This window comes from Antennarius striatus, chromosome 17 (assembly GCF_040054535.1).
Source record: "Antennarius striatus isolate MH-2024 chromosome 17, ASM4005453v1, whole genome shotgun sequence".
Taxonomy (NCBI): Eukaryota; Metazoa; Chordata; class Actinopteri; order Lophiiformes; family Antennariidae; genus Antennarius; species Antennarius striatus.
The window spans coordinates 19,654,210-19,667,145 of NC_090792.1; the positions used below are offsets into that span (position 1 = coordinate 19,654,210).

General features: G+C 45.6%; 1 protein-coding gene across 1 annotated transcript; it reads left to right on the forward strand.

Moving 5' to 3' along the window:
- Nucleotides 1-2,013: 2,013 nt before the first annotated feature.
- Nucleotides 2,014-12,321, forward strand: dact1 (dishevelled-binding antagonist of beta-catenin 1). Its single transcript, XM_068338413.1, has 4 exons — nt 2,014-2,685; nt 5,480-5,609; nt 5,699-5,812; nt 7,251-12,321. Exons 1-4 carry the CDS (start codon nt 2,422-2,424, stop codon nt 9,395-9,397), a joined length of 2,655 nt encoding a protein of 884 aa, XP_068194514.1. The 5' UTR covers nt 2,014-2,421; the 3' UTR covers nt 9,398-12,321.
- The last annotated feature ends 615 nt before the right edge of the window (nt 12,322-12,936 follow it).

Consider the following 12,936-nt stretch of genomic DNA (forward strand, 5'->3'; position numbering starts at 1 on the left):
AATACCAACAGGCTTGAAGCTGCAGCAGATAGAGGCTCTTTGTCTGAACATCGTGATGAATATTTTATTATCCGTATTGTCTTCTCTGCTTATTTCTATCCTTCATCTCCCACATCGCTCCCACGTGTTCCTGTTCACATCTGGAACCGGTTCTCACAGAATTATCCAGATTAAACTGTCGATGATTTAACACCGGACTGGAAGTGTCGTCCTTTTGAAACAGTCGTAAAACCAGCGTGGCGCTGTTAGCAACTTACCCTGAAACCCAAAGTCAGACACCATCGACCATCATCTGATGATGATTTATCCCTGTGGGGGTTGTGGGGCAGAGGGGGGGGGGGGTGCAGACATCTGATTCCAGACAAACTGAAGTCGTTGATTTTCTCACATGAACAAACGGCGTATCATTCTGCCGCTATTTTGGAAATATAACCAGCTTTGCAGCCACTGAACGAAATGCAGCCAAACTCTCTTTATTTTTAGCTGTGGGGTGTTTGTGCACGTCGCCATGACAACCGTCTCGTTCCTTCCGTATGCCTGATAGTTGTTAATATCATCTACTGCAGGGAGACAACTTTGATTCGTGTCATGTATTTATGCTTTGACTTCTGGGGAGTAAAAAACAGATGAGTCAGGATTCTTTGAAAATTATTATAATTATGCATAAATCACTTCAAACATTTTAGAAGAGGCTTTTAGCATAAAGGATAATTGGATAAAGGGGCAATCCGACACTAGAGTGTGGTGTTATTTTTTTCTAAATGACTGATTGTGTGTTTTAATGCAGACAATAAATTCAAACGGCGCCTCATTAATGATTCATCTCCACTGAGGAGTTGTTGTCCCGCTCTGCACGTCTGTTATAAATCCTGTTTGCCCACAATATGACTATTTATTCCCGTTAAAACCAGTCAGATGCAGCCGCAGGAGGTGCACTGCTCCAAGCCCCGCCTCCTCATTAGCATACAAATGAAGGGCGGAGGCCCGCCTCATTAACTCTAGACAGAGAGTAATTAAACAGTGTTTTAATCCCAGCTGACCCAAAAACCACAAAAGACACCCTCAACACGACCCCGCCTTCAGAAGACAATAAAGAGTCAGACGCGTAAAAATATTTACGGTTTAAACAGGATTTTATTCTTTTCTTGTATTTTGACCAAATCTGTTTTTCAATAGGAGACAAAAAAAGTATTTGTTTATGAAGCTTTGATATGTTTTTAAATTATATTATCAGTAAAAATTTATTTTACATAATTTATTTTATTTATTTGTTTTGTTTGTTTATTTTTTTGGATCTCAAAAAAGGAGACACACCTCCTGGAGCAGGTCTGAAACGGGACGGACGTCAGGACCTGACGGAAACCTGACAGACAGGGAGGAGCTGAGGGGCGGAGCGTCAAGACGACCAGACAGGTAGTGGTGTGAATCTCCCCTTCAAAATAATCGTAACTTATTAATTCATAAATTAGAATGTAAAGGGAGGAAGTAAAGATGAATAAAAGAATAAAATAACGTGTCTAGAATTTGTCAAGGATTGATTAAAAACCAAACCCAACCCACAGACTTTGTGAGACAGAAAAATAAAGTCCTGACTACATTGTAATGATCTGCTGTCAGTTCAACTCAGGTAAATAGAATGGCATGGCATGAAATTAAAATATTTAACCATCACCTTTAGTAGCTTTTGCTTTCATGCTCGTCTGTTTGTTGTAGCAAAAGAATTGTAAAAAAAAATTTTTTTTACAAAGGTGATGGAAGGATTCCAGCAATTCATTATTAGCGTCATTATACATTTTCATTTTGTTATTGCTGCTTCGGTGGAGGTATGTGCTCTCCTGTGAAACATCCAGAGAAAGAAACAGTTTTTATCTCCGTTACGATTGTTAAAAACTTCAGCTCAGCTACTGAGGCTCACGGTACAGCGTTGAGTTTTATTTTGAAGGCGCCTACAGGAAGTGTGTGCCTACGTCACTATTTGTAGCAGCTGTGCGTGTCAGCGTGGATGGGCGGGGCTTAGTGTACAACACTGACACTGTCGGTCAGTCTGGACTAACTTTCCGCAGGAGCGGCAGCAGCGCGGAGTTCACGCCGACCGTCCGCTGCGCTCGGACGGATCCTCACCGCTGCAGCACCGCTGACCCGGACCTCTCACCGGCCGCACCGGGGACCAATCACCGGATTTACTGGACCTGTCTGACCGCAGCGGAACCACCGGTTGATACCGGGGAGCTGCGCACATCGGTCTGAGCTGCTGGGATCGGTTTCACCGTCCGGACCGGGTGATAAATTCCGGTCCCTGCAGGTGAGGCTTCCGGTGTGGTCGGAACCGTCGGAATGTCCTCACGCAGGCCGGTGTTGAACGCACGCCGCTGCCCCGCACACTGAGACCCAGACACCACGCCGGACAGACTGACGGGGCAGATGTCGCTCTCCGCCGCCTCCAGACGGGACCGGGCGGCAGCTGACGCGGAGGCGGCGGCGGCGGAGCGGCTACGCTCGGTGCGGGACCGGCTGGAGGCCACCGCGTCCGGGCTGGGGGAGCTGGAGTACCTGCGCCAGCGGCAGGAGGTGCTCGTCCGGACCGCTTTGGACCTCCAGGTGGATGAGGAGCCGAACCGGGAGGCGCAGCTGAGCCCCGAGGAGAAGCTGCTGGAGGACAACATCCTCCTGCTCAGGAAGCAGCTGGTAGGTCCGACCGGTGACCTCTGACCCCTGTGACCCCCTGACCCCAGTTTGGGCCTGTGACTCAGGTGTGCAAGATGACGTCATAGGTCACGGGGTTGCCTGATGGGACGATAAGAACCAATCCAGGAAGTGGGGCAGGGTGTGTCAGAGGATCATCAGGCGTCAGCAGCTGTTATTGATTTGACAAATAATCAATTAATCCTTAAAACATCAGGAAGTGTTGAGGAAGTGTTGGCGTGTTCCATTTTATTGGTTGATAATGAGTCTCAGAAATATTGATTACTGATGGGAAACAAGTCATAATAGACGATTAAGAACAAACAAAACAGAACCCGTGGAATCCGATAAACAAACCCCCCACTAGAACCTGGAACCACATCGGGATCATCCAATCATCGCTTTAGAACCTTCTTTGTTGTTTTTTATATATAAAAATACTAGTGACGTTTTAACAATCTTTTTCTTTTAATGGCTTCAATTTGTTCTTCCTGGTTCTGGGAAACTTGACTTCATTGGAGGTGATCCATCTTTACGGTCAAAACAAACATCCGGAGGTTCAGAGACGATGATGTCATGGATGATGATGATGATGGTGGGAGTGAAGAGTGTGTCTGTAGGGGGGATCTGACCCCCCCCAAGCTCAGACAGGATGTTGGGAATTTCAATGATTCCAGGTTTAAGATATTTAAGCTGTGTGTGTGAGAGAGTGTGTTTTCAATTAAATAGGCATGATAGTCTGACATGGCCTCAGGCAGCTGGGAGATAATGAACACACACACACACACACACACACACACACACAACTACACTTCGTGTTGATTTGTTGAGCTTCATTGACAGACCTCTGTCTGCATTGTGTGTTTTTATCGAATGAGATCAGCTTCATCTCAGTGGGAGGATTTGACCCCATGAGAACCTGATGTTTACCTTTGGGTCACATGACCGTCAGCTGACGTCCCTGGCAGCATGAGAACTTTAAAAATTAAAAAGTTTCTCTGTTCCTGAAATATTAAACTGGTTTAAATTGCGTTTAAACTGGTTTGGATGGCGATTTTAAACTGGTTCATGTACGGCGTTGGTCTCCCCAGCATTGGGTCTCGTGTTGACTGGTCTGTTTCTGCAGCTGTTTGGTGTTGGGGGGTGAATCCTGTCCTCCAGATGGAACCCGATCTGTCGTTCTTTTTGCTTCTTTTCTTCATCTTTCTTCTTTTTCCTCCTGTTTTTTCCCCCCTCGTCTTCCTCTTTGAGGACAGACTCCTGGTCTGTTGTGTTTTTGGACGCTGTCTGTCCTGCAGATGAGGTTCTAAACTTGAATCTGGATCAGATTAGTAACTGCCCCGCCCCCACCCCCCCAAAAAAAGCAGGAACAAATGGAGATTCCTGTGAGCTGCTGGAAACTCTGCAGATCGACTTTCAGCTGTGTGAAGCAGCTGAGACACAAACAATGTTCAGACCGTCGGCACGGCAACCAAGGTGAAGGGTTCTGGTTCTGGTTCTGGTCTGTACTGGACTGGACCAGTATGTGATGTGTTCTCCTGAGACATAGTTTAGTTCCATTTATGATGTTGGTCGACCTTTGGATTGAACATCAGATTGAGTTTTGAGCTTTTACACTCAAATCGATTGAAAGACTTAATCCAGATTAATGTGCTCAGTGTAAACACCTGAACTGGAATAAGACTGGACTGCAAACCTTTTCTTGAACGGTTCTGAGGAACATCTGAGCATTCTTTTAAATATGTACAGGAACAGAGGTCAGAGGTCAGGCTGCTGATGGGATGAAAGGGACTCGGGCTCGAAACAGGAAATGGGTTTCGACATCACTTCCTGTTGGCTCGGCCGTCAGGTGGTTGATTGACAAGAGAAACAGCTGGAGAGCGTTGGTTTGTTTTTGAACATGCAGGTCATTCCAGAGAGCAGCTGCGACACACACACACACACACACACACACACACAGTTTTAGAAGCTGCTGAGTGATTCTGATGAAGTCGGGTTCTGGTTCGATCAGCAGGAGTTTGTTCTCGTTCGAATGGAATGCAGCACATGACCTGAGAGCAGCGCTGCATAACACGCGTGTTTTCCATCCCAGCAGTGTGTGTGTGTGTGTTTGTCTCTCTAATGTCCCACAATAAGAAGCATCGTGTCACTAAATCATCCTGACCTGAGCTTGTTTGCGCTGCAGAATATTTAAAGGAACAAACCACCCTTTTTGTTTTAAAGTTAAAAAAATGAAGTTTTTTAAAGTTTTAATGAGTCAAAAATTCTAAATTCACAAATGATACTGAACATGTTAACAGGAAAATTATTAGGTTATTAACCTACATTTATGCTCTCACGGTTTGTTTGCCTTATATTCCACAATTATTTGTGGAATATAATTTTTATTGTGTTAAATTTTAATGACTAAACGAATGCCCTCAGCAGATTTAAATAATTCTCATGAATAATGAATGAGATTCACTGATGAGAGAAAACATTAATTACATGACCTGCAGCGGTGCTGCTGCTGCAGAGACCATGAGTTGCTCCTCATTAAGATGAGCAAATCCAGGTTCTAGATTTAAGAAAATTAAAGTTGGATACGGATTATCGGATCGTCTGGGAGCGGATCTGAGGAAAGTCAGCTGAAAAAAAAGTTTACAGCTTTTGTTTTTTTTGTTGGTTTTGAATCAAAATTTTGGTCTTTAGCAATTTGGGACAATTTCATTTTCCTTTTCCGTTTTCTGTCTGTGTCATTTGTTCCCTCTGGGTTTGGTTCTGATGTGACTGGGTTTATTCTGGTGGTTCCCATCAGAACTGTCTGCGGAGGAGAGACGCCGGACTCATCAGTCAGCTGCAGGAGTTGGACCGGCAGATCAGCGACCTGCGACTGGACACCGAGACGCCGCAGGACCAACTGGAGACGGACAGCCGACCCAGTTCAGGTACCAGAAAACCAGAACCAGATAAATGAGGACAAAGAATTCTTCAGATCAATACATCATTAATGGTTTACCCCCCACCCCCACCCCAGGGTTCTACGAACTGAGCGACGGGGCGTCTGGGTCTCTGTCCAACTCGTCCAACTCTGTCTTCAGCGAGTGTTTCTGCTCCACGGCGGACGCTGATGCACGCTTCCCATCTGCAGGTACAGAGCCGATCAATCACGTCATTGATTAGATGATCAGGAGATGAAGTGATGACGAAGCACTTAATGTCTCCTCTTCCTCCTCCTCCTCCGTTGTTTGATATCGTGGTCAGAAGTCATCTTGAAATCCAAAATGAATTGAAATTGCACTTTTTTACCCTCAAAAACTTTCAATTTAATTGTTTTGCTTTATTTCTATAAATATATGAACATAAAATGAATTTTTTATCTGTGAGAGGGGAAAATGTGGAAAGTCATTCTCTACTTGAGGCTCAAACTGTCACACCTGGAGTAATACAAACGGAACACCAGTCTGCTGACACACACACACACACACACACACACACACACACACACACACACACACACACAGAGGAGATGTTTGTCTCCGCCGTCAACAGGCTGAGCTGCTGTCTGGTTGGAGGCGGATCGGTGGCATGATGTGACTGAACTGGGTTAAAACACGGCGTCACGACCTTTAAATAAACTCATCCTGAGGTCACAACGTTTATTTACCTGCTGGAAGATTGTATTAGAATCCATTAGAATTCCATTAAAATCCCGCTGCTGTCAAACGTCCAAAATTGACACCTTTAATATCGACAAAAATCTGAACAAATTCGTAAAAAGTTTGACATCGTCGTTCACCGATCTTCGATGTCTGGTCATTCTCATCGTGACTCTTCGTTTTTGCAGACTAATAGCTTGTGTGAGGTCACAGGAGATGTTGGAGCAGAGGCTAGACAGGAAGTGATGTAATGACTTAAGTGCTGCGTGTGTTTTTGTAGCGTCTCTGTTCCGGATTTGATCGGAGGGATTTGGATGCGTGGCTGGTTACAGATGAGAGATGAGAACGTGGGAGTTGGTTCTTCCACTCTCATCTTTTTGAAGTGTTGCTAATTCCGATAAGTTCGTTATCTCGTCAAGAGATAAACTTCCAGCAGCCACCATTAGCTACCGTTTGCTACCGATTTTTTAATTGTGTTCCCTGCGGGCCTCGTTTTGCTCACCCAAACGCCCCCCCTCCACCTCCGTCTGGACGGACACGCTGGTGTATATCATTTTCATTTCATACCCGGGACCACGAGGAGTTAACGTTTCACAGAACGCTGTCTCCACAGGAAAGAATTTTCCACTTACTAATGCCTGTGCGCTCCATCCAAGAAGGGTCATTACCACATCCAGCAGACCATTTCATCAGAGCTCCGCGGCCAGGAAACAGCTTCGGTCAGAGTTAGCTTCCTGTCAACTGTTGACATTAGGAAATGCAGCAACATGAAATAAACTTCGATCCATTTAGTGTCTTTATTTTCGGAGCTGTGCAATGATTTGCGGTTTGGTTTACGGCAGCTCAGACGGTAAATAAGTGTGACCGTCCTGAATCTGCAGCCGTGTGCGACTTCATCTTTCCCCTCTTCTCTCTGTTCCCGCCTCCCAGACGAGCTCCCCAGCTGTTTGGACTGCGACGGATCGGTCGGCGGACTTCTTGAAGACCTTTCGTCCTCCGGTACGGTCCGCCGCTCGCTCTCGGCGCCTCACCCACCCACCCTGGATGCCGTCTCCTTCGTGGGGACGTGTGACCACCAGTCGAGGTATCACTGCGACGTGGTCGCCCGAAATGGCAGCGAGGTGTTCCGTTACCCGAGCCCGCTGCACGCCGTCGCCGTCCAGAGCCCGGTCTTCCTCCAGATGTTGGGTCACGGAGGTCACAGGAGGGAAGAAGGATTTGAAGGACTCAAACCAGAGGGTTCCTCTCCTACCGATTGCATTTCAGCTCCTCATGTACCCCAGAGCTCCTCTTGGCCCACCCCCTCTTCTGCTGAAATTCCGCCCCATAAGCGCCTGGACGGCTACATCTACAGTCTGGTACAACGGAGGGCCCTGCCTGTCAGGACAAGCCGACCCAGGACCAGCATCAGTACCGACCCGTCTAAGAGCATCCTGAGGCAGGCCAGTCTCTGTTTGAGGCAGGGATCCAGTCCCAGCTCTGGTCCCAGTTTGGGATCTCAAAGGGGGTGTGAACTCAAACCAAGCTGGCCGGTGGGAGGGGCATCGACAGAAAGTGCTTCCACCTCTTCTCCCCAGAGGCAGTGGTCTATGGAAAGTAAATCTGAGGAGCAGGACGGGCAAAATGTTTTCCCTGACGGCAGCGGTGAGATGGTCCAACATGGCTTCAAGGTTAACATCCCTGACCTGGCCCAAAATCAGAGCAGCTCTGCTCTTAATGGCATCCAAAACCTCATTAACAAGGACATAAATACCGGCGCTAACAGTCTACTGAAGAACAAAAAGCCTCTTCTCCCCGCAGGAGCGTCACCGACAACTCTTTCTAAAGACACAAGGGAGCTGGACAGTCCCAAATTTAACTCCCCTCCCAAAGACTCAAAGCAGCCGTGTTCCTCCCCTGACCAGGAACAGCTCTATAAATCACCACCAGCTGTCAAAACACAATTGGCTGCTCTCAAGAACAACCCTAAGCCTTTCCAAACCGGCCAGACAGAGAAGGTTGATAGATCAGCGCTTGAGATAACCAGTCTAGGTTCTTCTTCCCAGAGTCAGGACGAAGCTGGAGGGGAGGGAGGAGGGAGTCACGTGGTTAACGCCAAGTATGTCTCTGACCAGCGTCAGAATGGCAAACTCCGGAAGGGAGGTAGTAAGAATGCCAAAGTAAAAACAACCGCGACGAAGAGCAGTCGAGCCTCGGAAAGCAAAGAACCTACGACTGAGAGAAAAGTTGATAAATCCCAACACAGGTCTAGTTCTAGAAAGTCCCGGCATTTGGATGATGGGGGTTCTGTCCATGGGAAATCCTCCAAGAGATCAGCTGCTGGCAGCCATTCACACGGGGCGTCTTCCTGTAGAGTCAAACGAGTCCACGGGTCCATTCCAGAAGGCAGAGTTCTGGACAAACACGCCATGTCAACACTAGGAACTGCGAAGTCAAGTTCACGCAAGCCGCATCACCACGGAAAACACCACCACACCTGTAGCAACCACCACCATCACGGTCATCAGAACCAGGGACGCGACCAGGTCGTGGTCGTCGCGAAACCAAAGCACAAACGAAATAATTATCGGCGGTTGCGGGCGATCATGGAGGCGCCGCACGACGAGGCGCTCAAGAGAGCTCAGCACCTTCAGAAGAAGGAGATGACGAGACCGTCGGCAGCAAACGTGTACCACCCCTCCAAGGGGCAGATGGGTAGCCCGTACTCGTATGTGGCAGGAAGTGACTCGGAGTATTCCGCAGAATGTGCCTCGCTCTTCCACTCCACCATCGCGGACACCAGTGAGGACGAGCGGTCCAATTACACCGCAAACCGTTTCGGGGACAGCGAGTCCAGCGAGGAGTATGTGGAGGAGAGTACCACAAGTGATACTGAGGAAAGTGGAGGAGGTGGGGCCGGGGGAGGGACTGGTGCAACATGCAGGGGGCGGATAGGGGTAGCCGAATCCAGGGCAGCGGGGCAAGAAATGACCTCAGCTCAGGCAAAGGCCTTCATCAAGATTAAGGCTTCTCACAACCTAAAGAGGAAGATACTCAGGTTCAGGTCAGGTTCTCTCAAACTCATGACCACCGTTTGAGAATTGCGCGACCACCGTCCTGGACCAGAACTCTATCTTTTGGGGTGCCTTACCCATGTACCTCGAGTGTAAGAGAACCAACCCCAACTGTGAACCACTCCTCATGGTGCTTTTGGAGGACAGGTGTCTCCTGGTACGCTCATGAAATGGAAAAGACTTTTCTACACTGAAGCCAACCTCAAGCCTCGACGGCTCTAGAGACGACGCCAATCCAGTCATTCATCTTTGTAAAAGCATGTGTGATGTTTGTTTAGGGTGAACCCCAACAACAAAACAAGGTGAAAAAAAATGTAGGTTTTTAAGTCAGAAGGTACTTTTGATGCCATTTCAGACACAAACTTCCATGTTCACCAGTCATGTCTGTCAGACACGGTTCTCTCTGGATTGCATTGGATTGTCATCCCGTTGCCTTCTCTTTGTTTATCATTCAGTACGAATACTTTACTGACCCTTGTTCTCTTTTGTATGTAATCTGGAATTTAAAAAAAAAATTTTATTAGGAACTATCACTTAAGTAGCCTGTGTCTAAATTTACTGGCATGTGAAACAAGTCAGGTTTTGGGTCTCGACACGGCAACTCAAGACTTTTAAAGGTGTTAAAAAGAAGTCCAACTACATACCAGACCACTGGGGTGCTTATATGGACTCTGTGGGCCCCCCACACATTATAGACAACTTGAAGGCATAGCAAACTCACAAGTCCCAATTTAAAAATATTTTTCTTAAAAACGCAAGGAAAGAGCCATTTCCAACTTCATGAAATCTGGACAAATGCAGCATTTGATTTTTGTTATATTTTGGACATTGCTATTGGGAAAGAGGTGAGGGGCTAATTCACAGGTTAGATTTAGCCAATCAATTGACCCGAGTCTTTCCCTTCTCTTTATGACGGCCCAGTGAGTGCCTCAACTAATTTAAACCAGCTAGTAAACTTTTACACAAACCAAAACCAAATACATTTGAAGGCTCTTTAGAATGGCGAACTGGCATTCCTTAAGCAAAGCTGTCGAACAATCGCTCACCTTGCATGTGATACGGAGGTCGATGTCGTCCTCAAGAAGCTCCCGGACCTCAGACGTCTCCAAATTTGAAGACCTTTCTGGTTGATTTTGTTCGTCTTTGCAGTACCTGCTAATTGCTGCTAGCCGCTTTTGATATTGTCTTATTGTGGGTGCACATGTTGATGCTTGACATTGTGGATTTATACATATGGAAAGAGAGCCAAATTTCTAAAGTCAGAGTTAAATTCGTACGTTATTCGCTAGGTTTTGGAGAATTTGCCAATGTGGACGATCCAGATGGAATGGAACAAATGTTGGGACAGTCGAGTAATTCAAGTAATGTCTACAACAAAGATGGATTCTTCAGGTAGTTGTCAAGAAAGTTCTTCAGTTGGTTGCTCGAGGGTTAAGACGTCCAGAGCGTCTCCAGAGGGTCCTTCGGGAAGTTGTCCAGAGGGTTCTTGAAATGTTCTGTCGAGGGTTTAGGTTACATCTTCTGTTTTACTTGTAATCTCATTATTTCCTGCACTTTGAGACAAACTGTCAGCGGATGGGACAGACTGTGTAAATCACGTTATTTGTACGTAGCCTTGTTTTGTATTTATTATCACGTTAATTATGCCCTTTGTTGTAGCGCACCAACACGGCATGCCCAACATTTGTATAAATGCCTTTCTTTTTCCTAGACAGCCTTGATTTAAGTTGCTGTATTGTTTTAATTTTGTTGTTTTTCTTTATGAAAGCTAATATATTTGCTTGGTACACATTGGGTACGTACCTGGTGCTGATTGGCCATACATTTCCAACATTCATACACCATGTCTGATATCCTTTTCTACACTCCCACCACCGTTGCCATTAATAACTTATTCATACAGCATTTAAATGTCTGGTTGGTTAGTCTAAATGGTCTTTGAATAAACTTCAATGTCATTTTTTTGGTAGTTCTGCTTTCATAGCTGTGGAATGATGAGATGTTTCTATACAGGCTCAGACCGGTTTGGATAATGCAAACCAAGTTTTGTCAAACCGTCAAGTTCAACACTTTCTTGGCTTGAAACATAATAGATGACTGAGATATGTGAGGGTTTCGCTGTTTTTCATCAATTATTGTATTACCATCATATGTTATCGGTCATCTATCAAATCTGCTGCGATTTCTAATAAATTCACTGAAATGCTGTTGAAACCTCGGATATCTCCTGAAAACCAAACAAACACAACTGTCAAATTACCCTGAAAAACAGTCACAATTTTGAATTTAAAAACATCCAAAATATGGTAAATTTAACCGTTCACATCTCAGATGAGACTCATGAATTTATTTATTTTTTTGTGCGTTTAGCAAGATGTGCCATAAAAACTGGAGGCAAAAGGAAACTGCCAGCTTGTACACTGGAGGTTGGTCAAAAGGGTTCGCTTAAATTAGCCTTAGCTTGGCAGCTAGGTTATCTTTTTCCTGATAATGACATTTTTATATTTTATACCCAAAATAATAACCTGAAAGCAGATTGTTTGCATTTTTCTCTTTTCATGAGCTAACTGTTTCCTCCTGCCTCCTATTCTTGTGATATGCTAAATGCGTCTTGAGTAAACCGAAGCTCGTTTTGTTATCTTGACTCTAGAAACAACCAACTTTATAAGTTATCCAGCTAAGTGACAGAACATCCTGTGAAAGCTGGTTTGAGTTTCTAATGACAATAAATTCTTTAAAAAATACAACTTAAAACACAAAAACCAAGAACTTCTTCCTCCTGAGGTTTCTGCTTCCCACTGATTTGACGCTGATGGATTTTATTCTTGTAAATGATCATATATGCAACTGTAAATGACTGTTACCAATGTGTGTGTGTGTGTGTATATAATATGCCAATACTGGTGATTAACCTTTTTATGCTTCATTAAATGTGGACTTTAACATAAGCGTGTGAGGATTTTTGTCCCTTTTGGGATTCCGTCTTAGTCCGTCTCCTTGCTGCTCAGCCCGATCACAAGATATTTACACCGTGTTTGTGTGTTAAGCTGCTTCACACACACTCCTGCCTGTGACCTCTGTAGGAAAATCTTTTTATCTGCATATTTCTCACAGCTCTCTCTGAAGCCATGGCGGTCCGATCAAAGAGACTATTTATCCGTCTGAGTCTCGGCCGCTAGCTGGACTTCAGCCTCCCAACATGCTAACATGCCGGTTTTTAACAGTTCCATTGGGAACATGGTTAACATACTAAGTTCTTGCAACCTTTCAGGCAGCAGGGATCTTTTTTTTAATGTAACACACAGCTGAGACTGAAAGGAACGTCTAGTTCCGCAGGCATTTGGTCGTAAACCCAAGCGTTGGACAGAGTTATGGGTCATTGGCCTCGGTCCAGTTCACATTCTGTCCTGTCTTTTTTAACAACGCGTCTCGGTGTCTTGTTGCATCTTGGGTAGTCTTTGTGTATGTCATCACATCTGTGCGTATTTTTGGTTCTTTGCGCGTTTCATGTCCAGTTAGGCCTCACGACATCGGGGATCTCGTCTTGGCCGTTTCCGTCTCGG